Source organism: Saimiri boliviensis, chromosome 17 (assembly GCF_048565385.1).
Source record: "Saimiri boliviensis isolate mSaiBol1 chromosome 17, mSaiBol1.pri, whole genome shotgun sequence".
NCBI classification, from domain to species: domain Eukaryota; kingdom Metazoa; phylum Chordata; class Mammalia; order Primates; family Cebidae; genus Saimiri; species Saimiri boliviensis.
Window position 1 is genome coordinate 41,619,403 of NC_133465.1, and position 26,666 is coordinate 41,646,068.

The 26,666-nt window shown below is 42.8% G+C and overlaps 1 protein-coding gene across 2 annotated transcripts in view; it reads right to left on the reverse strand.

Moving 5' to 3' along the window:
- Positions 1-26,035, reverse strand: part of KAT7 (lysine acetyltransferase 7) — a 40,203-nt gene extending 14,168 nt beyond the window's left edge. The window contains exons 1-8 of one of the 2 annotated variants that reach the window (XM_039476752.2): positions 25,854-26,035; positions 22,675-22,822; positions 17,052-17,228; positions 15,097-15,336; positions 11,206-11,288; positions 7,454-7,543; positions 5,178-5,276; positions 662-772 (exon numbers count right to left, since the gene is read on the reverse strand). In XM_039476752.2, the coding sequence (XP_039332686.1) occupies positions 662-772; positions 5,178-5,276; positions 7,454-7,543; positions 11,206-11,288; positions 15,097-15,336; positions 17,052-17,228; positions 22,675-22,822; positions 25,854-25,868 (963 nt within the window). In that variant the 5' untranslated portion in view covers positions 25,869-26,035. The remainder of the gene's footprint in view (positions 1-661; positions 773-5,177; positions 5,277-7,453; positions 7,544-11,205; positions 11,289-15,096; positions 15,337-17,051; positions 17,229-22,674; positions 22,823-25,853) is intronic. The other variant, XM_039476753.2, reaches the window with a different exon arrangement.
- Positions 26,036-26,666: the final 631 nt, after the last annotated feature.

Consider the following 26,666-nt stretch of genomic DNA (forward strand, 5'->3'; position numbering starts at 1 on the left):
TTAAATACCAGGGGGCAGTGGGTGGAGATGAGATTCACTTTAAAAGCTGAGCTTCCCTGAACACATTTAATCTGTTATATCAGAGGTAAACTCAATCACCAGAATTTTCTTCAAGCAAAATTGTTAAAAATTCTGCCTAGGACAGCAGAACTCAGTATAAACTAGCTCTAAATAAAGATCAGAATGGAAAACCAATGTATCAAACTTGGCTATGTCAAAGACTAATTCTAAAATATCTGACAACAGCCTTTTCCATTATTCCCCTTCACTGCTATTTTCATTCTTAGTGCAGAGGAAACCTTGCAAAAAGGGAGTTCCTGTTGGGATTAAGAAAACAACAGAGATGAGTCTCTCCTAGGCTACAGGTTCTCAGAATTGCAAATTGCCCAGCTGAGACAAAGGGGAGCCTACTGTTTTATCCAGCCTCACCAGCTCTAGCCAAACTGGTACTTCCAGGAGCTGAGGTGGAAAGGAGGGAATAAGAAAAAAAAGGAGGAGGGGTGACTCGTTGTAAATCCAAAAAGAGACAGCTGGGAGACTGGGAAAGAGATTCAAGAAGCAAGGTACACTTAATTCCCATCAAACTATTTGCAATCATTTTTCTTGGCAGTTCTAAGCACCTTTCACAAGTGGTCTTCAGTTTGGAGGTTTTGATACTCACCAAATCCTCTGAAGCCCGGGCTTGTGCTCTTCGGAAAAGATCCAAGTCATATTCGCTTGTCAGGTTTTCTAAGAGAGGTTCCCGTGTGTTCCCATAGGTCTGTCTATGTTCCTAGGAAAATAACCAGAGCATGATATTCTGATACTCTCAGTTTCTAAGAACTTTATTTCAATCCACGCAAACCACACAACCATTTTATTTAGTGCCTACATACTAGGTGCTAGGGACTGAGCACAAGACATACTTATCAGGTTAATGCCAGAAGACTCCCACTACCCACCCCAGTGAATCTGGAGAGGAAATGCTCCCACATCTCTGGAAGGGAGCTTCGTTCTTCCGTCTCTAATAAAGTATAACAAACCCAGAGACACTACAAATTCCCAGAATCCTGAGATCTGGAAGGAGCTTTGGTGGATACTCCCCGATTTAAAAACAAAACAAACAAAAACCAGATTCTCTAAGCCTTAGTGTCTAAGAGTTTAGACTGAAAAGATCCGCAGGAAGGGAGGGGCAGGGGCAGCTGGATGAAGCAGTCCTTTGTAACTTCTTTCACTTGAATTGCGGCAGCCACCACTACACTGTCTGCAAAAGGCGTACTACTCTCACTTTAAAACTCCAGTCCACATGTACAGGAAAAATAGGCTGGACTCTAAAAAATGCCTTTCTAAATATTAAGCAAGAATAAAACAGGGAAAAGCCACAGAAAATTAAAAGCAAGAAAATAATTCAATCTTAAATAATTTCCCAATCTTACCATGGCAGTCACTACAAGAATCCTTTCCAGGAAAGAAATTCTACAAAGGAAACTTCCCTTTTAAATCTTTGATTTTAGCCCTTCCCACTCTGTTCTAGGCTCCACCTCCCATCCAGAGAATAGGAGATAATGGTAGTTAAGTGGAGTGCATGGATTATCCCAGGAAAACATTAGGGATTTCACACATATATTAGCATATGAAGACATCATTCATCAGTATCTTTATCCCTATTAAAATTTTTTCTGGTTAATCTGGTTCCATCTGCTGTGAATCTTTTTAAATTTGGACTCTATCATCTAAGATTTGGGTTCAAAGCATTAGTTATTTCTTCTAGTTTGAGGAACACTGGGAAAAAAAAAGCTTGAAAAAATCCTAGGCCGGGCACGGTGGCTCAAGCCTGTAATCCCAGCACTTTGGGAGGCCGAGGCGGGTGGATCACGAGGTCAAGAGATCGAGACCATTCCGGTCAACATGGTGAAACCCCGTCTCTACTAAAAATACAAAAAATTAGCTGGGCATGGTGGCACGTGCCTGTAATCCCAGCTACTCAGGAGGCTGAGGCAGGAGAATTGCCTGAAGCCAGGAGGCGGAGGTTGCGGTGAGCCGAGATCGCGCCATTGCACTCCAGCCTGGGTAACAAGAGCGAAACTCTGTCTCAAAAAAAGAAAAAGAAAAAGAAAAATCCTAGCCAGCATTTTAATTAAGAAGGTTGGATCCTAATAACCTATCCCAAATTATTGAAAAGCAGTTGTTTGTTAAGATTAAAAATTTCAGGAACTTTTATTTCAGACATTTTCTACCCGTATGATTTTGGGCAAATTACCTCTCTCAGTCTTAGTTTTCCTGTATATAAAATAGGGGAAATACCACTAATCATCCTGGACTGTTCCAAAGATCAAAGGCACATCACGACCACAGTGCCGAGCGCTCATCACTCAACATATGGTATCATTGTCTTATGACACTTCTAACCAGTCTGCAGATAGAAATAGTAAACAAGACTGGGGCAAGCAAACAACCTGGCACCCTATGGCCCACTACTAAAGCCCTCACTCTACAAACTAACACAAGTCTGGTGTAAAGGTCTAACTGCAAATTCACCCCACGACCCATCACACACTGGCCTGTGTCCACTTATTCCTAAAATTATCATTTCAGGCCGGGCGCGGTGGCTCAAGCCTGTAATCCCAGCACTTTGGGAGGCTGAGGCGGGTGGATCACGAGGTCGAGAGATCGAGACCATCCTGGTCAACGTGGTGAAACCCCGTCTCTACTAAAAATACAAAAAATTAGCTGGGCATGGTGGCGCGTGCCTATAGTCCCAGCTACTCAGGAGGCTGAGGCAGGAGAATTGCTTGAACCCAGGAGGCGGAGGTTGCAGTGAGCCGAGATCGTGCCATTGCACTCCAGCCTGGGTAACAAGAGCGACACTCTGTCTCAAAAAAAAAAAAAAAAAAAAAAATTATCATTTAAGACAATGATGACTATCAAAAAAGTAAATACACGCCAGGCGCGATGGCTCACGCCTGTAATCCCAACATCTTGGGAGGCCGAGGTGGGCAAATGAGGTCAGCAGTTCAAGACCAGTCTGAGCAACATGGTGAAACCGTCTCTACTAAAAATACAAAAATCAGCTGGGTATGGTGGCCCACACTTATTATTCCAACTACTTGGGAGGCTGAGGCAGGAGAATTACTTGAACCCAGAACTGGGGAGGCAGAGGTTGCAGTGAGCTGAGATCATACCACTGCTGCACTCTAGCCTGGGTGACAAGAGTCAGACTCTGTCTCAAAAAAAAAAAAGTAAATATAGTCATCCCTTGAGGTCCCTGGGGCACCAGTTCCAGGAATGTCCCCAACCTCCTTACATATAACAAAATCCATGGATGCTCAAGTCTCTTATGTAAAATGATGTTATATTTGCATATAACCTGGGTACATCCTGTAGTATACTTTAAATCATCTTTAGATTACTTACAATGTGATGTAAATGCCATGTAAATAGGAGTTACACTGGGCTACTTTATAAACAATGACAAGAAAAAGTCTGTACATGTTCAGTACAGACACACACACACTTTTTTCCCCCACTTTTTTCCCCCAAATATTTCTGATCCGTGGTTGGTTCAATCCACGGGAACAAAATCCATGGATACAAAGGGTCAACTACACATAGTCTGGCATATTTCTGTCATAGTGAAACCATGTTCTAAGTCTTCACAAGCCCTACATTTAAGAATCTATTCTAATGGCTAAATAAGAAAACATTCCAACTCTATTTAAAAAAAAAAAAAAACTAAAATGTCAGAAAAAGCCTAAAAGAGCAGCCATAAAAAAAAGAATGAAATTACGTCCTTTGCAGCAACATGGATGCAGCTGGAGGCCATTACCCTAAGCAAATTAACAAAAAAAACAGAAAACCAAACACAGCGTGTTCTCACTTACAAGTGGGCGCTAACCACTGGGTACAGAGGGACACAAAGGCAGCAACGTTAAACTCTGAGGATTCCAAAAGAGGGGAGAGGGACAAGGGTCGAAAAACTACCTTTCAGGTGCTATGTTCACTACCTGGGTGACAGGATCATCAGAAGCCTAAGTCTTAGCAACACACAATAGATCTATGTAACAAACCTGCACATGTAGCCCCTTATCTAAAATTTAAAATAAATACTTTAAAAAAAAAGAAAATGGCCGGGCGCGGTGGCTTAAGCCTGTAATCCCAGCACTTTGGGAGGCCAAGGCCGGTGGATCACGAGGTCAAGAGATCGAGGCCATCCTGGTCAACATGGTGAAACCCCGTCTCTACTAAAAATACAAAAAATTAGCTGGGCATGGTGGCGCGTGCCTGTAATCCCAGCTACTCAGGAGGCTGAGGCGGGAGAATTGCTTGAACCCAGGAGGCGGAGGTTGCGGTGAGCCGAGATCGCGCCATTGCACTCCAGCCTGGGCAACAAGAGCAAAACTCCGTCTCAAAAAAAAAAAAAAAGACTGAAAGAACACACATCAAAATGTTAAGCAGTGGTTTCTATCTTGAAGAACAATTTTTTATTGGAATGTTTCTTCTCTGCATTTTCAGTAGTAAGCATGTATTAATACATTTAGAATAAAATATTTTCCTAAAAAAGATGTTTAAGTGAAAAGACAGAATCTAAAGTGCTACATACAGTAAGAAGCTAATTATGTAAATAAGGGATTGTGAAAAAGCGAGGATATATACAAAAACACTAATAGTGGCTATTTTTACGTAGTACGATTTGTTTTCTTCCACATACTTTGCTTAATCACTCTAAATTCTCTTACAAAAGAGAAAAGTTAGAAAAAATATTAAAATACTACAAGAAGATCTATTATAGAATATTCACCCAATTAATACCTTTTAATCATAGAGGAAATCTATTTTTCCATTAAAATAAGCAGACTACTATTAAGCTTGAATATTTTTCTTTAGATATCTCCAGTGCCGCGACATGTGTTCTAGTGGGTGAATTTGACCCTTTAAGATGACAGTAAAATTATGAACAACTAGAGTTAATTTTTTTTTAATCTAAATTTGACTTGACTTCATTTTCCCAAGACCTCCTGTTTCCAGTCTCAACAACTCAGTTTTGGGGATGAAATAAACTTGAAATGCCATAGAGGAGTCACTTGGTAGTCACATGTAGAGAATACTAAATAGCAAATCTGAAAGGCAGAAGCTCAGAAAGCAAAAGGAATCAAATACAGCAGGAGCTCATGCTCATTAAATATTTAACTTTTCCTCACCATATATTTCTCTTTCTGTTCTTTGCTCAGTCCAGAATTTCTTTTCTTCCTGAGTTCAGCCACTTTTTCCTTATATCGAAGCTGCCTCTCCGTTGGTGCCTAAAAGGAAAAAGGAGAAAACTGAAAAGCTCGCTAGAAAACTCGTTATGAAGCTAAGCTTCAAAATGAAAGTGCCAAGGCCCAGTGCGTTGGCTCATGCCTGTAACCTCAGCACTTTGGGGGGCCGAGGCAGGCAGACTACCTGAGGTCTGGCCAACATAGTGAAACCTCGTCTCTACTAAAAATACAAAAAGTAGTGGGGCGTAGTGGTGCGTGCCTGTAATCCCAGCTACTCCGGAGGCTGAGGCGGGAGAATCACCTGAACCCAGGAGGCAGAGGCTGCAGTGAGCTGATCATGTCACTGCACTCCAGCCTGGAAGATAGAGCGAGACTCCATCTCAAAAATAAAAATAAAAAAGTACCAAAATGTTCTAGCCACACTGCAAATCATATTGCAATTTTATTTTATTCATTTTCATTATTGAGGCAGGGTGTTGCTCTGTTGCTTAGGCTAGAATGGAACACCACAATCATGGCTCACTGCAACCTCTACCTCCTGGGCTCAAGCCATCCTCCTGCTTCAGCCTTCCAAGTAACTGGGACTACAGGTGTGTACCACCAGGCCTGGCTAATTTTTTCATGAATATGGCAATTTAAAAATTCTACATCAGGTTCTCATCACCCCATTACCTTTACTGCCAATTAAATATAGGTTCAGAAATACAAACTTATTTTAATATTAACATAAACCAAGGATGGACATCTCCACCAAAGCAACAAGAATAAAATTAAGATCATTTCAACAAATCATTTATAGATATAGAATGGTTACTGTTTTCCAGTTAATGCTAATGAATCTGATCAACAGCGGCACAAAACCTCATTTACATATATTCATTTAAATAGAAAAACTGAGTAAGAATAAAACCCAAGGCTGGGCCCAGTGACTCATGCCTGTAATCCCAGCCCTTTGGGAGGCTGAGGAGGGTGGACTACTGGAGGTCAGGAGTTCAAGACCATCCTGGCCCACATGGTGAAATCCCTTCTCTACTAAAAACACAAAATTAGCTGGGAGTGGTGGCATGCTCAGCTAGTTGGGAGGCTGAGGCAGGAGTATCGCTTGAACATGGGAGGTGGAGGTTGCAGTGAGCACTCCAGCCTGAGCAAAAAGAATGAAACTCCAGCTCGAAAAAAAAAAAAAAAAACAGAATAAAACCCAAAATAGACAAGGAAGAAAGTGTAGTTACCACTTACGAAGTGCTCTTTACCTGCCAAGCACTGGGTATTTAACACACATAATCTAGCTGACTGTCCTTCAAGGCAGGCATTATTCACCTCTGCTTATTAACAAAGAAGTAACGTTTAGGGGGGTTAGCTGACCTCCCCAGGACAACATAGCTAGAGTTACAGAATCAGTATTCAAGTTCAGATCTGTTTGGCTTCAAAGCCAAACTTCTTCCTCATCACCATACATCTCTGCTTTCCACCAATAATCTAATTGCAAAAACAGACACCTAAATGATGAACAAAATATAATATGTGACAAAGGCTGACATTTTCAGAGCACTACAAAGGGAATACATGAGGAAGAAATTCAGTCACAGTGGGAGAGAATTTGGAAAAAATTCCCACAACAGCTGAGAACTGCACAGGCCTTGAAAGAAAATACAATCTCTTCTCGGTAGAGGGATAGCGTTCCAGGCAGGAAAACAGCAAGAGTAAAGACCAAAGCCACTTAGGGAAGAGCAAGGAATTAAGCGCAAACAATGTGACACGATGTTGAGAGAGGCGGGAGGAGGATTCGGACCAAGCCAGGATGCTTCCTACACACCAAGGGAAGAAACGAGTAGAAGAAAAATGACACAGTCAACAAGTGTCAAATGCTGAGAGGTTACTGGTGGCCTTGGGAAGGCGCTAGCAGAGTGGAGAGGTCTGAAAGCAAGCTGCAATAGTCTAAATAAAGAGGCAAAGTGAGGAAACGAAGCAGCAAGTGTCATCTTTCAAATAATCAGAATAATCTATTACTACAACTACTATAGATGGCATGAGTCCCTCATTCATGAGGTAGAAGTGTTTGCTTTGTGAACATTTACTATTTGAAAAACAAACGTGATTCTAAGTTTACATCTTGAAGAAATATCACAGGAAATGAGGCACAGATATGCCTGAAGATAATTATAGAGGAGATCCAAGAAATGGACCTCAAACTATGGCCAGCGCTTTCACAAGGCCCATACCTGGTGCCTGGTTGCATGCCTGTTGTTGTCATCTTGCCTGTGAGACAGCATCCTTTCTTCTATCTGCTTATCCCGGCTCTGTGCTCTCACCTGCAACCATCAACAACGTCAATAAATCCACCTGCTTCTAGGACTACGTTTACTTAAAGCATAAGAATACAATAATAATGCCTTGAATTTACGTTGTGCTTTATTTTCAAAGGGTCTTTACACCTATTATCACAATCTCTACAAGAAAGAGATAAGGCAAGCTTCACATTCTGCCTTCTCAGCCAATAACAGAATCAGAGAAGTTGAAATGATCACAGCTAAATAATGGGATCACTAATATTTTAATCATGCCTGATGACTCTGAGCTTGGACTCTTCCCAAAGTATAATAAATAAGAAAAAGCATGAAGAAGTTCAAGAATACAGTAAGGAAGTACAAAGAAAACATTAGAAAACCTGGGTTTGGGCTGGGCACGGTGGCTCATGCCTGTAATCCCAGCATTTTGGGAGGCCGAGGTAGGCAGATCACCTGAGGTCTGGACTTTGAGACCAGCCTGGCCAACATGGTGAAACCCCATCTCTACTAAAAATACAAAAAATTAGCTGGGCATGATGCTGGGCACATGTAGTCCCAGCTGCTCGGGAGGCTGAGGCAGAAGAATTGCTTCAGCCTAGGAGGTGGAGGTTGCAGTGAGCAGAGATGACGCCACTGCACTGCAGCCTGGACAACAGAGTGAAACTCCATCTCAAAAAAAAAAAAAAAAAAAAAAAGAATAGAAAACCTGAGTTTGACCACACGTGGTGCCTCACATCTGTAATACCAGCACTTTGGGAAGCCAACATAGGAAGATCACTTGAGGCCGGGAGTTCAAGACCAGCCTGGAAACATGGTGAAACCCCATCTCTACCAAAAATACAAAAATTAGCCAGGTGTAATGGTGCACACCTGTAATCCCAGCTACTTGAGAGGCTAGGGCATGAGAATCACTTCAACCCAGGAGGCAGAGATTGCAGTAAGCAGAGATCACACCATTGCACTCCAGCCTGAAGAACAGAAAGATTCTGTCTCAAAAAAAAAAAAAAAAAAAGAAAAAGAAAAAGAAAAAAAATCCTGGGTTCAAGTCTCCAGGGAACCTTAACTGTGTAGTTACGTGAGCTCAGAGAAATCGCATCAGCTTTCAATAGTTTCTGCTTCATAATCTAGGAATCGGGAACTGACATCCAACTGCTTATTCCACTTCACCACTAAAACTCAGCATGATCAAAACAGAACAACTGGCATTTCTCCACAAATCTGCTCTACCCCAAATCTTCCCAATATTAGTAAATGAAAATACTGTCTGAATAGCTGATCAGGTCAACAACTTGAATGTTATCCTAGATTCTTCTCTTCTCTCACACCTCACATCAAATCCATCAGCAAGCCTAACGTGTTGCTCCACTCTCAAACATATCCTGAATCCAACCTAGTCTTAGAACTGCTGCCCATACAAAGCTAGTCCAGGACACCAACTACTGCCTAAATTTCCATGCAGTCTCCCAACCACCTACCCTGCATCAACTCATCCCCACATTCCGTTCTCTAGATTAGCAAGCCTTCGGTTTTAGAAAGTGTGCATAAAATCCTATTGTGCCTTTCTTAAAGCCCCCAAATGCTTCCTATTCTATCAGAACAAAAATATATTCCTGTGCCAAAGTCCACAGGTCCTTTGTGATCTGGATCCAGCCATACACAACCTACTTGCATTCAGCCTCTCAAACCCACCAGTTTAACCGCGCCTCATGGCCTTTGTACTTGCTGTTCCTTCCACTTAGGTATCTTTTCTCCTACATCTTTACACAACTGCTTCTTTGCCATCATCCATATCCCAGATTAAATGACAACTCCTCAGGAAGGTCTTCCAGAACGACCCTGGGAAAAGGCGTTCTATCCCTACCCTCACCCCTAAAAACAGTCACTCTCTGTATCATTCATCTTTTTTCCTCACAATGTTTAGCACTGCACAAAATTACTTATTAATTTGAAGGCTTACATTGCCGCCCCCTATGAGAACATGTGCTCCTTAAGTGCAGTCTTTTATTCAATGAATCCTCAGATACCTGTATTTGGCACAAGCAGCGCCAGAAATATATGATTGAATACAAATAGTAACATCACTAATTGCAAGGATGTCCTGGGAACTCAAGAACAATCATGTATATGCGGGTTCTTCAAAAACACTAGAGCGGTTAATAAATGTGGGGAATTTGTCTAATCTTTCCACTTAAGATGTACATGTAATAAAAGCATGTCATCTCAGAAATTCTCCTGCTCCTCTACGCATATGTTCCAGTAGTGAAGACGGATTCTGCTGAGCCTAATGCCCCTTGCAAAGAAGAGGGAACAAAGAGGATAAATTCAGGATAGAAATGTTTTCCTTTGCAGGAATTTTCTTCACCAAACTGAAATTTTTCTTCTTCAAAAATAAACTGCTTAACGTAACATGGTCATATTGCTACAAACCAACAATTTCAAAAGCAACAGACATCTGCGGAAGACTTTTATGTAAAACCACCCATGGTATCAGATCATTATATTTAAAGATAAGTGGTAGAGAACAACTCTCAGAAAGCAGAAATCGCAGTTATTTTCAGAGAAAGAAGTACCTTAGAAGCCTTGTATGCTTTTAACACAGATGTGGGCAGTTTTTTCTGTTTTGATTTAGTCCCAGAATAATGAGAGGACCTACAACTTACTTTTACACAGAGCAGAAGAAACTGCTGCTTATAACAAGATTTTGAAGGAAGAAAGGTAAGAGTAGGGTCATAGACCTTAAAATCCATGTAAGCATGGAAAGTACTACTTGGCTGAAAGACTAAATACACGAAAGAAACTTTCACCCCTGTGGTCTAGCTGTATATAAGAGAATAAATTCCTGACTCAAGGGAAATTAACGTTAGCTAAGGAATCTAACTTTCCTCAGAATGAAACTGGCTCAGACAGGAATAAACCTGTGACCCTGGCCTCATGAGCAAAGTAACAACAACAAAAACAACAATAATACTTTGGTCTAACCAGCTTAGGTAACCTGTCCAATACTACCGGAGCAATCCATTTAATTAATAGCATTTTCCACTCTTGCTTCCCCGTAATTAGATCTTTGGTTCCATCCTTGGGAACAGCAGCCCACACAGGAACATACAAAACAGGATCTGAGTCTCTACTCTTAAATACGTTATTTCAAAATCCCAAAGGTTATTTAGGAGCTATGTTTCCAGAATTTAAAAGACAAATTAGCCAAGAGTAGGTGTGACTGAGAGTAACAAAAAGTATTTCACAGAAATGGACAGAAAAGGGGACAAGAATTATGAAAAGTTTTTAAAAGCAAAACGACCTCACAGATGTATCAGAAGAGACCCAAATGCATAAATATTAAGATCACATATTTATGCAGATTAGCCCATAGTGAACTAAGTCCCTAGCAGTTTTCAAAGCCAATTTTCAATAGAAAATATCAATGTACCTAGTGGCTGATGTTCCAAATATTTCATAATCTCCTTGTTAGTTTCTTTCAAAGCACTGATTACATATTACGATTCTTTTGCCTGTTTAACTACTTTTGTTTAAAAAAAAGCACAGTTGTTTTTTGTTTCCTCCACTACAATGTAAGAACAAGGACCCTGCCCTTGCTGTGGGCCACTGTATCCCCAGTGTTTAGCAAAGTGCCTGGCAAATGGTAAGCACTCAATAAGTGGATGTTGAATAAATGAGAACACAATTACCTTGCATTCGTCAGCTGAGAGGTTATGATAGAGTGGGCATCCTGAGATGGAGAAATGTCTCTCATGTTTTCCTGTAAGGTGTCCTGTTAAAGGAGGGAAAACTTAATCTCAAGAAAGAAGACAGGCTTAGAAAGTAGTATGTTTCTCTATGACTTATGCTCTTTAAAGTTTCCTATAGAGTTTCAATTTTTTTATAAGTACATAATACTCTTAAGGAATAGACTAGGATCAAGAATACTCTGAGGCCCAGTACTGTGGCTCACACCTGTAATTCCAACACTTTGGGAGGCCAAGGTAGGAGGATCACTTGAGCCAGGAGTTCAACACCAGCCTGGGCAACATGGTGAAACCCCCGCTCTACAAAAAATACAAAACTTAGCTGGGCATGGTGGCATGTGCCTGTAGCCCCAGACACTTGAGGGCTGGAGGATCACTTGAGCCTGGGAGGTGGAGGTTTCAGTGAGCTGAGATCACACCACTGCACTCCAGCCTAGGTGACAGAGTGCGACTGACTCAAAAACAAAGAAAACTATGGAAGCTCAGGTTCATACTTTTCAAAGTTCCAATACATTAAAACCAAAGTCAGGGCCGGGCGCGGTGGCTCAAGCCTGTAATCCCAGCACTTTGGGAGGCCGAGGCGGGTGGATCACAAGGTCAAGAGATCGAGACCAGCCTGGTCAACATGGTGAAACCCCGTCTTTACTAAAAATACAAAAAATTAGCTGGGCATGGTGGCGCGTGCCTGTAATCCCAGCTACTCAGGAGGCTGAGGCAGGAGAATTGCCTGAACCCAGGAGGCGGAGGTTGCGGTGAGCCGAGATCGCGCCATTGCACTCCAGCCTGGGTAACAAGAGTGAAACTCCGTCTCAAAAAAAAAAAAAAAAAAAAAAAACCAAAGTCAAAGTGAACTTTCTCACTCGAGCCCAAGAGTTTGAGACCAGCCTAGCCAACATGGCCAGGCGCAATGGCTCCTGCCTATAATCCCAGCACTTTAGGAGGCCAAGGTGGGTGGACCACGAGCTCAGGGACAAGCCTGACCAACATGGTGAAACCCTATCTCTACTAAAAATACAAAAATTAGCCGGGCGTGGTGGCGCGCACCTGTAGCCCCAGACACTCGGGAGGCTGAGGTTGGAGGATCACTTGAGCCTGGGAGGCAGAGGTTTCAGTGAGCTGAGATCACACCACTGCACTCCAGCCGAGATGACACAGTGAGACTCTGACTCATAAACAAGAATACTTGGGAAGCTCAGGTTCATACTTTAATTTTAAAGTTCAATACATTAAAACCAAAGTCAAAGTAAACTTTCTCACTTGAGCGCAAGAATTTGAGACCAGCCTAGCCAACATGGCAAAACCCCATCTCTATTAAAAAATACAAAAAATCAGGCCGGGCGCAGTGGCTCAAGCCTGTAATCCCACCACTTTGGGAGGCCGAGGCGGGTGGATCACAAGGTCGAGAGATCGAGACCATCCTGGTCAACATGGTGAAACCCCGTCTCTACTAAAAATACAAAAAATTAGCTGGGCATGGTGGCGCGTGCCTGTAATCCCAGTTACTCAGGAGGCTGAGGCAGGGGAATTGCTTGAACCCAGGAGGCGGAGGTTGCAGTGAGCCAAGATCGCGCCATTGCACTCCAGCCTGGGTAACAAGAGCGAAACTCCGTCTCAAAAAAAAAATAAAAAATAAAAAAAAAATCAGCCAGGTGTGGTGGCACATGCCTGCAATCCTCAGCTGCTCAGGTGCCTGGGGCATGAAAATTGCTTCAAACTGGGAGGTGGAGGTTGCAGTGAGCCGAGATCACACCACTGCACTCTAGGCTGGGTTACAGAGTGAGACTCTGTCTCAAAATAAATAAATAAAATAAAAGTAAACATTCCTCTAATGCAACGTATTTTTTATTTACCCTATGGTCTACCCCATTGAGAGGCTAACTCCTCGGGATAAATAACACAATCAGGCCCTATTCTGACCTGTCTCTCCCTTTCCATTCTGGTCACTCTGCCCCAGGTATATTGGCCTCTAAGTGTTCCTCAAACTGGTTAACCATACTCTTGCCTAGAGCCTTTTGCACTTGCCTTTCTCCCTAACAATAATGCTTATTCTCAAACTTTCAAACAGCAAGTCTCTGCTCAAATGTGACCATATCAGAGTAGCCTTCCCTAGCCAACTAGAAATATGTGTCACATATACATATATACGTATACACCCAACTGTATACATATGTACATATACAAATAATGGCCTACTCTCAGCACTCCCAGTTTTATTTTCCTTCACAGCATTTATCTCCAGTTGATATATATCTGGTCTGTTTGCCTTCCTTAGCTGGACTCTAAGCTCCATAAGAACAGACTTTGACTTGTTCACAGCTACATCCTCATGACTTAAAACAGTGTCCAGCAGATGACCGATATTCAGTAAAGTATCTGCTGAATGACTGGCCAAATATAATATATAAAAGGAACAATTTAGCAATGCATGTTTAGTAACAAGCAGAAGCTGAGGAAAATTCCTTTTCTTGCAGCACGGCAAGTAGATCCCCTAAAACTCTTAAAGCACATTAGCCATCATCTCTTATGCTAGTGCAATATGTTGTCTTTCTTAGTTTTTCACTATTTATTCCAAGGAAATCGATGAAGGCCTGAAACAATTATCTTCTTTGAGTGACAACTGGTATGGAGTTCAGGAGAACTTTACTGTATTTATTTATTTTGATGGCATGAAATTATCTGAGAAACTCCTGCTAAAACCAGGAAATGATCCAAATTAATTAAACACTACAGAAAAACACTGGGCATGGTGGCTCACACTTGTAGTCCCAGCTACTCAACAGGCTGAGTAGGGAGGATCACTTGAGCCCAGGAGTTGAAGACCAACCTGAACAACACATCAAGAACCTCACCCCTAAAAAATAAGGAGAAAAAAAAAAAAAGCCAAGCTTTAAGGCATGTGCCTGTAGTCTCAGCTATTTGGGAGGCTGAGATGGGAGGATCACTTGAGCCCAGGAGTTGAGACCACAGTGAGCTATGATCACACCACTGCACCCTGCCTGGGCAACAAAGTAAGACCCCTGTCTCTCTATAAAAACAAACAAAGAAACCACTACAGAAAATGTACTTACTGTTGGCCTACCAAGCAGCAACTCACTCTGTTCTACCATTTTTTCAAACTTGATGGCCACATGCAAAGGGTGAATTTGAGAAGCAGACCCAGTAGTGAAAGGCCCCTTATCTCCCAATCAGCATCTTCCAACTCCAAACAAAAGCTTAAGCCCAATATTTGCACTTCAGCTCACTGAAGGTGCACAAATAAGGTTCAAACCACTAAAAGAATCTCTAAAGTAATTCACTAAGGGGTAAAACGCATGAGAAAACAGTACAATACTTATTTATCACAGAAGAAATATTTTATCTTGTTTATACTTATTAAGTACACAAAGCACAAGACGTAAAATTACTAGTTACAGAAGGCCAGGGTCTCATGCATACTCTTAATTTCACAGCCTCTTGACAGGAAATGTTTTTCTCATTACCTTAACAGCTATGGCCATGCAACCACTATTCTGCACTAGCTGACCCTTAAGTAGCCCTCACTGAGTACAAGCTTTGTGCCACACAACAAGGTATTTTGAGATAGTTTTTGTTTTTGCTGGGAAAAGGAGGGAATTTTTTTTACTGGGAAAAGCTCTCGAAAAACCAGTTCTATTACTATGGACCACAGGCCAAGAAGAGAAATGCTTTTATTCAAGGGAACAACTCATTAGCACTCAGCACATGACCACTGAAGAGCCTAGGAGCTAAATCCCAACAGAACACAAAACACTTCTAGATGATGCTGGGAGAGAGAACCTCAGAACAAAGGATGTCATAAAGCTGGGGCACACTGACCTAGAGAGTTACAGCCGGGTGTCGGACACTTCATATTGAAGTTGTAGCTTTCATGGAAGCGACGGCGCTTGGGGCGATGAGAGAGATCACTGCCTGAGTCCTTCAGGGACATGTCCTTGGCAATGCTCTCATCATGAGACACATTGGGGCTGGAGATGTCTATGTCAGACTCAGAAGAAGGTGCGTTTCCAGTTGGAGTTCGAGGTGGTGATTCATCATGATCAGCCGTATTTTTTGTTTCTAAAGCAAAAGGTAGAAGTTATGAGTGGGGTTCATTTATCTAGAGGTTTACTATTCAGAAGAGTTTATGGGCTTCCCAAATCCTCTTTCTATGATTCAACCAGTAACACTTTTAGCTACTCAACTGCTAGAAGGCTAAATGGAAAATGAAGAGGCACTACTACACCACTCCTTTTGTACAACTTTAAATTCTGATTAAAATGAAATGTGGACTTTACCCATTACACCTATCTGTGTTTCTCCTGAGTGGCTAAACATGGATAATCAAAACTGGATGGAAATAAATTTTAAAAACATTACTATCCCACTTTCCTTCCAGGAGATACATAGTACAGGAGATAAGTGAAAGTGATTGTCCTTCTGGATGACACTGAACAGATTTAAGGTGTGAATGGACTTATTGACTCGAGTGAACCTGTTGGTAGTCTAACAATTCAATCTTGAAATTCCAGATTCTCAATCAGGAATTGCAAACCAAATGCCTACAGGGACTCAGCAAGGCCAAATAGACAGCTCATTGTCCATCTAAAGGGGAGAACTGCTATTCAACTCCAGCCAATTATTACTATGGGTGACTGGCCACCCAGTGTTCCCAGATCTTTTCACTGTTTAAAATAAACTATTAATCCAGGTTTTCATAGGAAATCACTGTGCTTTCAAATACTAGCAACAAATTTTAAAAATTTTAAACACTGTGCCAGCAAACCAACCAACCATGTGGACAGGCTAGAAGTAGTTCACCAGTCTGTAACCTCTGCACTGAGAAATTGAGAGATAAATGGACTGAGAAGTATGGCTATAAGAAAGTCTGCTTCGGCCGGGTGCAGTGGCTCACAACTGTAATCCCAGCACTTTGGGAGGCCAAGGCAGATGGATCACCTGAGGTCAGGAGTTCAAGACCAGCCTGGCCAACCCGGTGAAACCCCATCTCTACTAAAAATACAAAAATTAGCTGGGCGTGGTGGCGGCCGTTTAATCTCAGCCACTCAGGAGTTTGACGCAGGAGAATCGCTTGAACCTGGAAGCAGAAGTTGCAGTGAGCTGAGATCGCACCATTGCACTCCAGCTTGGGCTACAGAGCGAGATTCTGTCTCAAAAAATAAATAATTGGAGATAAATGGACTATGTATGGCTATAAGAAGGTCTGCTTCAAGCCCTTTTCATCTGTGGTTGAGAAGGCCCAGTCTCTTTTTCCTGTTACAGGTCTGATTTAATATACTCCAGCTCCTCTGGACCTTGAGAATACTCTGATAGCAAACTGTCCTCAAGAAGACATAAGAAAGGAAGCAATAAACAGCATTCATCTAGCTCAAGTATTAGGCATGCATCTGCAGTGGCCACAAGGCCTCCTTAAAAAGAAATTCATGGCCGGGCGCAGTGGCTCAAGCCTGTAATCCCAGCACTTTGGGAGGCCGAGGCGGGTGGATCACGAGGTCAAGAGATCGAAACCATTCCGGTCAACATGGTGAAACCCCGTCTCTACTAAAAATACAAAAAATTAGCTGGGCATGGTGGCGCGTGCCTGTAATTCCAGCTACTCAGGAGGCTGAGGCAGGAGAACTGCCTGAACCCAGGAAGCGGAGGTTGCGGTGAGCTGAGATCGCACCGTTGCACTCCAGCCTGGGTAACAAGAGCGAAACTCCGTCTCAAAAAAAAAAAAAAGAAATTCACCCAGATGCTCTGTAATAGGTCTAAGTCATACCATACCCACTCACCTCTATCTGAAAAATCAACCACTTGCTCAGTTTCCGAGCCAGATGAACGAGTCTGCCGAAGAGGATATTTTTTCGGTGTCACTGGGGTAGGCTGCTGCTGACTACGGGTCACTCTTCTGGTAGAATAAGCGGGCTCTTCGGTACCAAAAGACTGCAAATTTCGAACAGGGCTGGAATCTGATCCCAATTTTAAAAGAAAATAAAGAAAAAAGATGGAAATCTGTTTTACTTCCTATCCATATGATTTATTAGAATGTAGCTCCTCCTCCTCTTCATGTTTCACAAAATCCAACAAAGCCTTAAAATATCTATTTAATTAAATAAAATATCAGCAAAAGAGCCTAACTCAGGTATAGAGTGTAATAGGGTACAGCATTAATAGTTTAGGTTCTGGGCCGGGCGTGGTGGCTCAAGCCTGTAATCCCAGCACTTTGGGAGGCCGAGGCGGGTGGATCACGAGGTCAAGAGATCGAGACCATCCTGGTCAACAAGGTGAAACCCCATCTCTACTAAAAATACAAAAAGTTAGCTGGGCATGGTGGTGCGTGCCTGTAATCCCAGCTACTCAGGAGGCTGAGGCAGGAGAATTGCCTGAGCCCAGGAGGCGGAGGTTGCGGTGAGCCGAGATCGCACCATTGCACTCCAGCCTGGGTAACAAGAGCGAAACTCCGTCTCAAAAAAAATAAATAAATAAATAAAATAAACAAAAAAAAAATAAAAAAAAAAATAGTTTAGGTTCTGGAATTATGACTGAAGTTGATTCAACTGCTTTCTACCATAACAACTAGCTGGGGCGTCTTGAGCAAATTATTTTCTCCAAGGCTGTTTCCTGACCTATTGAAAAGGAAAATACTAGGCCAGGCATGGTGGCTCACACCTGTAATCCCAACACTTTGGGAGGCCGAGACGGACAGATCACCTGAGGTTGGGAGTTCAAGACCAGCCTGACCAACATGGAGAAATCTCGTCTCTACTAAAAATACATAATTAGCTGGGTGTGGTGGCGCATGTCTGTGATCCCAGCTAACTGTGTATTTGGGAGGCTGAAGCAGGAGAATCATTTGAACCCAAGAGGTGGAGGCTGTGGTGAGCCCAGGTCGTATCACTGCACTCCAGCCTGGGCAACAAGAGCAAAACTCTTGGCTGGAAAAAAAAAAGTGTGGGGGGTGGGGGGAAAATACTAGTAGCACATTCCTCATCAGTTGTGGTAAGGAATAGGTGAGATAATGCATGTAAAGCACTTAACATGATCCGTGGTACACAGTGCTTTATAAATATTAGGTGCATCTTCTCATTCATTCTTCCCTTTTTCTAACCCATCATAAAACATATATTCTATTGCTAAAGATGTAATAACAAACACAACGATTTCCTTTCTTTTTTTTTTTTTTTGAGACGGAGTTTCGCTCTTGTTACCCAGGCTGGAGTGCAATGGCGCGATCTCGGCTCACCGCAACCTCCGCCTCCTGGGTTCAGGCAATTCTCCTGCCTCAGCCTCCGGAGTAGCTGGGATTACAGGCACACGCCACCATGCTCAGCTAATTTTTTGCACCATTAGTAGAGACGGGGTTTCACCATGTTGACTAGGATGGTCTCGATCTCTTGACCTCGTGATCCACCCGCCTCGGCCTCCCAAAGTGCTGGGATTACAGGCTTGAGCCACCGCGCCCGGCCGATTTCCTTTCTTAAGGCGCCAATACATTCTTTCTGATTATCCTCTCTGGCACAACCATAATAAATTCATAAAGGTAAAGCAGGAATACAGTATTTTATGTTTTTTTGGATGGAAAAACCTATTCTGAGGCACTCAGCAAACCTTTTATATCCCCAACCTGATGACAAAGGAAATAAAAGAAATTCAAAGCTGAAATTATAGCATATTTTTTAATAGATATGTTTTAGTTTTGTTTTTAATTGACACAATATGACATATTTATGGAATATACTCTGATGTTCTGATAAGACATATACATTGTGTAATGATAAAATCAAGATAATTAGCATATCCATATCTCAGATACTTGTCATTTCTTTGTGGTGAGAACATTCAAAATCCTCTCTAAAGTATATTTTATTTTAATTAACTTCTTTTCATTTTTGGAGGGCAGGATGTACATACCAGGGTGCGGTGCCAGCTTCACTCTCTCATAGCTATGCACCCCCAACATATATATTAAAAACAAAAAAATCTGAAGAATTGTTACAGATTCCCCAAAGAAAACTGTAAGTTCCCAAGCTTTTGGGTGAGCAAAGTTAGCATAAACCAAGGTCATCAGTCTGTACACCTCCAGGGGCCTCCTTTCACAATATGATCTACATTTTCCTCTCGGGAGGACCACCTTACACTGATGACATTGTAAATGGTGCCCCTGGAGATGTGCAACTCTGGTCACCAGGTATAATAACTAGAAAGAGACCCAGCGCTTATGCATTTCCTAGCGGTTTTGAATATTTAGTTTTCAGGTGTCTAGGGCATGGTCAATTATACTTTCTAAGAATATTATGTCTTTTCCTTAAGACATGCTGTTCCGTCTGCCAAAAATGGGAATAACATATTCCCCTCTACTCGTAAATTCCTATTAGAGCCTTTAAGATGTCACTGTAAGGCCCTGCATGGTGGTTCATGCCTGTAATCCCAGAACTTTGGGAGGCCAAAGTGGGCAAATCATTTGAGGTCAGGAGTTCAAGATCAGCCTGGACAACATGGCAAAACCCTGTCTCTACTAAAAATATAAAGCAAGGCCAGAGATGTTGGTGCTCGCCTGTAATCTCAGCTATTTGGGAGGCTGAGGCAGAATTACTTGAACCCGGGAGGCAGAAGCTGCAGTGAGCCAAAATGATGCAACTGCACTCCAGGTTGGGCAACAGAGCGAGATTCCATCTCAAAAAAAAAAAAAAACAAAAAAAAAAAAACACCAAAGACTTCATCATTGCGGGAGTGTTGACCTAAGTTCGCTGCCCCACCTCTGGGCTTCTGAAGTACTCTATGCAAACCCCTCTCACAGCCCTTGCCATAATGTACTCCCATGATCAATTTTCATACCTATATCTTGCACTGAACTGTAAGATCCTTGAGGATAAAAACTGTGATTTTTCTATCATGGTTCCCAGTACATAACATAGTGCTTGAGTTATAGTAGTTATTTAACCATAGTCTCATTGTGGTAAAAACTTAAAGCTTGAGAAATCAAGAAACAACACCAATACTTTAGCTAAAATCCTAAATTCAAAAACAAAGCCAGGAACAGTTGTTAAAGAGAATATTCCCAATTTCTTGCTTCAAAAACTGATGGTTTGCCTCCGATTGTGCAGCATACTCATAAAAATAACCAAAGTGGCTGGGCGTGGTGGCTCATACCTGTAATCCCAGCACTTGGGGAAGCCGAGGTGGGCAGATCACAAGGTCAAGAGATCGAGACCACCTTGGCCAACATGGTAAAATCTCTACTAAAAATACAAAAATTAGTTGGGCATGGTGGCACACACCTGTAGTCCCAGCTACTCAAGAGGCTGAGGCAGGAGAATCGCTTGAACCCAGGAGGCAGAGGTTGCAGTGAGCCAAGATAATGCCACTGCACTCCAGCCTGGCAACAGAGAGCAAGACTCATCTCAAAAAAATAGTAACTAAAGCAACATCGTTGAAGTGCTCAAAACATGTTACATTTTTTTTGCTCTTAATCTATTATCACCTATGGATCATCAGCTTTCCGTATTAGCTGCAACTTTCTTTCCTCCTCAAGGAATACCAGAGCAGAGCCAGGAGGGGTCCAGGGTACCCTCCAAATCTAAGCCCAAATGCCTAAATGCACTAGAGGGACAACCCCAAGATTCTCAATTCTTTATTACCAAAGCAAAATTATGTATTTCCACACTGATATTTTGGTACAACTGTTTATATCTATCAAGTGTGTACTGGATTACATTCCAGAATTAAACATGGTTTTAGAAGTACTGGCCGCCACCAATAACAGGTCTAAAGGACTAAGGATGGTCTTTGACTTATAATGGGGTGAAGTCTTTATAAACTATCGTAAGTTGAAGTACTGTGAGTTCAAAATGCATTTATTTTAAAAAATCTGTTTATTTTAAAAAATGTATTTATAGGCTGAACATGGGAGCTCACACCTATATCCCCAGCACTTTGGGCAGCCAAGGTGGAAGGACTGCTTGAGTCCAGGAGTTTGAGACCAACCTGGACAACATAGTGAGACCTTATCTCTATAAAAAACAATGAAAATTAGGTAGGCATGGTGGCGCACACCTGTAGTCCCAGCTACTCAGGAGGCTGAGGTGGGAGGATTGCTTGAGCCAAGGAGGTCAAGGCTGCAGTGAACCAAGATCGCACCACTGCATTCCAACCTGTGCAACAGAGTACAAGACCCTGTCTGCAGATTAAAAAAAAAAAAAAAAAAAGCATTTACACACCTCACCTACAGAACATCATAGCTTAGCCTATGCTACCTTAAACAAGCTCTAAACACATTAGCCTATAGTTGTGAACAATCGTCTAACACAAGGCCTATTTTTAATAAGGTGTTGAATACTGCATCTAATTTATTAAAGATAGTATACTGAAGAGTAACGGTTTACCCTCACGATCAAATGGCCAACTGGGAGTTATAGCTCATTGCCACTGCTCAGCATCATGAGAAAATAGGTGGGCCACATATCGCCACCCCAGAAAAAGACTGAAATTCAAAATTTGAAAAGTTTCTACCGAATACATATTGCTTTTGTACCACAGTAAAGTGAAAAAAAAAAAATCATTAAATCAAACCACCATAAGTCAGATACCATCTGTACTTCAAGTCCCTAAGCCTAAACCATTCAAACAGAAAGTGCAGGGATAACATTCCCATTTTACTAGAGACACTGCGATCTCAAAAAAAAAAAAAAAAAAAAAAAAAAAGACTCGGCTGGGCACGGTGGCTCACGCCTGTAATCCCAGCACTTTGGGAGGCCAAGGCAAGTGGATCATCTGAGGTCAGGACTTCAGGACCAGCCTGACCAATATGGTGAAACCCCGTCTCTACAGAAAAAAAAAAAAAAGGCTCGAGACATACATGTGTGTTTATCCATTATACCATTCACAGTTCCTTTGAGTCTACAAATTGGATAGCAGCCCCCGACAGAAGCATGGTTAAAGACCTGACAACTGGCCGGGCACAGTGGCTCACGCCTGTAATCCCAGCACTTTGGGAGGCCGAGGCGGGTGGATCACGAGGTCAAGAGATCGAGACCATCCTGGTCAACATGGTGAAACCCCGTCTCTACTAAAAATACAAAAATTAGCTGGGCATGGTGGCGCACGCCTGTAGTCCCAGCTACTCAGGAGGCTGAGGCAGGAGAATTGCCTGAACCCAGGAGGCAGAGGTTGCGGTGAGCCGAGATCGCGCCATTGCACTCCAGCCTGGGTAACAAGAGCGAAACTCCGTCTCAAAAAAAAAAAAAAAAAAAAAAAAAAAACAACCTAACAACTCTGCATTCACTCTACACTTTACCAATCATCCGGTGCACTGTCATCTACACCAAGCCAAGGGACCAGTTTCCACATTACCTAGTAAAATAATGTGATGGACAGCCAGATGTGAGGAGTGGTAAGGAAAAAATGAAGATTTTTTACCTTGAGAACTCTGGCTTAGCCTGGCTGAGGAGCGAGTGACTCGAGCAGATCGTCGGGATGTGCCATCACTTTCTGAACTGTCTGTGTGCTCAAGATCTGTAGAAAAATCGGAATCTTCGGTTCCATCTGAACTACTGCCTGCATTCCTCTGCAATACCATAAATCCAAACATTAGCACAGTAGCATTTGGTCTGAGGGTTTGTATTAACACTGAAAATAAACGCTGTGACACTGAAAACACCTAAGTTTTCAAACCTAAGAAAGGATTCCACAAAAATTTCCCATCCTCCCAACCCTCAGGCAACTTTATTTAGAACTCTTAAACGGAATAAACTACAAATAAGAAATTTTTGTTAAACAAATTAAGAGAATTTTTTTTTTTTTTTTTTTTTTTGAGGTAGAGTTTCATTGGCTCTTGTTGCCCAGGCTGGAGAACAATGTCGCAATCTCAGCTCAACCTCCGCCTCCAGGGTTCAAGCAATTCTCCTGCCTCAGCCTTCTGACTGGTCTACAGGAGTCTGCCACCACCCTCAGCTAATTTTTGTATTTTTAGTAGAGACGGGGTTTCACCATGTTGGTCAGGCCTCCCAAAGTGTTGGGATTACAGATGTGAGCTACCACGCCCGGCATGAAGAGAATTAATTCTTACTGTATTAGCACTAAGTCTGAACCAAGACCATTTGGAAATCAGTATCACAAAAAAAGGTCTACTGTAGTGAGAAAATCATTGGTGCTGGACCTCACTTAACTTTAGAGTAGCTTTTATTCAATGTCTCCATGAAAAGCTATCACATTTTTTTAAAACCATATATACTATTTCAAAATATCATGGACCAGAACTCTGATCCCAAAAGAATTTAAGCAGAAAAAGATAAAAACTGTTGGTGTGTATGCCATCTATCCTTGAAGTTTCTCCACATGAAAGCCATCTATCTTCCAAAAAAGGCAGCTTGCATATGAAGACTCATGGGTATTTAAAAACAGTTCTTTTTGAAACCTTTTTTTCAATGAACAATTATTTGCTAATTATTATCCTCTTGAGGAGTTCTTAGCCATAAAGATAACTTTTCTCAATTGAGCTCTAACACTATACCCTTTACAAAACCAGAAACCAAAGAGTATTTGCTAAAAACAATACAAAGATTCACACTGTGAGTCCCAATTCTTTATTCAAAACCCTGAGGCCAGCTGTGTTTAGAATTTGTAATGTTTCCGGAATTTTAGAAGTGGGGTACTTTGCATATATCCTGCAAATAATACCCAATAACAACTGCAGCAAAGATATAGTCAGTCACACTAAATGAGACACCTAAAAGCCCAAAGTAGCCTCAGGACAGATTAAGACAGGTTTGCCACCAAACAGGCTACTAAAAAATGTACATTTTCAAGAACCTGTTATTTGGGAAATTAAGAAAGGGGACTGTGGCCCTATTTCAAGGCACCAATATTATTCCTGCATTTGGTGAGCCTCAACCACCTGGGCGAGGTGGCTCATGCCTGTAATCCCAGCACTTTGGGAGGCAGAGGTGGGTGGATCACCTGAGGTCAGGAGTTCAAAACCAGCCTGACCAACACGGTGAAACCCCATCTCCACTGAAAATACAAAAATTAGCTAGGTATCGTGGGCATCCTCCTGTAATCCCAGCTACTAGGGAGACTGAGGCAGGAGAATCGCTTGAATCTGGGAGGCGGAGGCTGCAATGAGCGGAGATCACACCATTGCACTCCAGCCTGGGCAACAAGAATAAAACTCCGTCTAAAAAAAAAAAAAAAAAAGAAAAGAAAAAAAAAAAAAAAAATATATATATATATATATACACACACACACATATACACATACACATACCAGCTGGGGTCATTTTAGGAGACATTAAAAAGTGTACATTTTCAACACGAAATACCTCTGTGAAGAGAAAGATTTCTACTGAAATGAGCAAGAACACCACCCAGCTTTCCAAATAACTCAAGGGTAACCTCCTGGGGAATGAGCAGGAATCACAGAAAATGGCTAAATGAAGGGGGAATCTTAAAAGTCACCATTATAGTCCAATTACCTAGCTATTTAAAGCCTTGACGTGAGACTTGTTCCTTCCTGGCTTGATAATGGAACTCACCTCTTCGATGTGGCTTTCACCAATATACCTCCCATTGTACTCCAGAACAGATTTAACTGCTCCTTCACTTCCTTCCCGTAACACTCTGTATACACCTCCAAGCAGAGAACTTACTAGATCCTTGTAAAGTTATTCATGTCTGTTTTCTCCTACTGGGTTGCGATATCCTTAAGCCGGGGATCACGTCTAATTAATTTCTGAACCTTTAGCAACTACTCAGCAGAAAGCAGTCAATAGACGTTTGTTGAATTGAGTTAGATTTGTTCTATATTCCGGATCTGCCACTGCCTGAGTGGCTTGCGGCATTCCATGGACCTCCGTTAGTTCAGCTGCAAAAAGGGACAGCGCCATTCCTGGGTGATCTCTTAAGCCCCTTCTAATTCTGTAAGTTGTTCGTTTTTACCAACTGCATTTTCTTCGCGCTGCCGAACTAGCAAATAAGGAAAGCTTATGGCTTGGAGGCAACCGGCCTGAGTAGGTTCCCCTGGGAGTGGGCGCTGCCTTCCCAAAACTCAGTCCGCTTTGTTGTGCCCCACACCTGGAAAGGAACGAGGCCTCCAAAACCCCGCCTCTCCACCTATCAGCGTCTCCACTCGGAAAGGCAGGGATTCGGCCCACCCAATCGAGGTCCGGCTAAGCCGCGCCCCCACGGGACAGACTGCCAATCCCGGCCAATCAGGAGAAGAGGGATCGTTCTCTCCAGCCAATGGTAGAGCGCTGGGGCCCGAGCCAGACACCGCCCCCGCACGCGGGGAGGTGACCGTTGAGCCCAAACAGGCGGCGTCACCAGCCAATCAATTTGCTTCCAGACGTTTCAGCGACCAATTAACAATAAGAACGCCTCCGATCCAGGCAAGCAGAGGGCGGGAATAGTTGCGAGCAAAGGCCGAGGCCAGGGTCGGGCCCACATTTTTCTGTTGGGTATGGACGGAAGAGAGGGTGGCTAAGCAAGGTTCAGGGGAGCGGGAAGTTGGGACCCAAGCACTGTGAGGCGTGGTCAACTGCGTCACGGTGCTCAATCGACTGTCCTTAGAAACCCGCCATCCCTCCTCTCCCGTTTCTCACCTTCCTTCGCGGCATTGCTGGCGGCTGCAGCCCGACGGTTCCGATTCGGGCAGCGGCGGCAGCAGCAGCAGGAACGGTGGCTCCGGCGGGCTCCGTGGCGGCCTCTGTAGCAGTCCCAATCCTGCGGACGATCCCTAGTGCCTCCTGCCTCTCAGCGTCTGAAGCGTTCTGCGCAGGCGCCGCGGGCTGAAGCGCTTTTTCCTTCACTTCCGGTTGGGTCTCGCGTCACCTGATGTTACGGGCCAAAGAGAGTGCTGGGAGCTTCGATCCTTTTGATGAAGCTAGTGGGCGCCATTTTGAAGTTGGGCAGAAAATGACTCCCGTGGTGGAATCCGGGGCCAGCCATTTTTAGTTACGTGAGTGGCACTCATTGTGGGCGTGGGTCGCCATTCTTGTTTGGGGCAGAAGCCTGACAGTTGATGTAAATGGATCTCATCTTTACCTTAGGAAAAATTCCCTTCCCGGTCGTTTTAATTTCTAGATTCGAGAAAGGAACCCCCCCCCCCCACAGAATCCATCAGGTTGCTGAGATTAGATTTAACCTCTTCGTTGCCTGATTGTTTAAAGGACGTTTCCGTTTATTGTATAAACTCAAAGCTGCGGGGGGATGTTTTGTAAAAGAAACTCCGTATTTTAAGAACCATCCTGTGTCTTGAAGGGGTAGGAATGGGGAATTGAAAAAGGAACTACAGGGTAGCGTACGCCATCAGGAAGTTTCCTGTCTGGTAGAGGAGACATTGTCCTTGCCCTTAGCTGACAGTAAGTAAGTTAGTTGATGTCGCGGGAGGTGGCAAAACTATTTTCCAGAAGCTG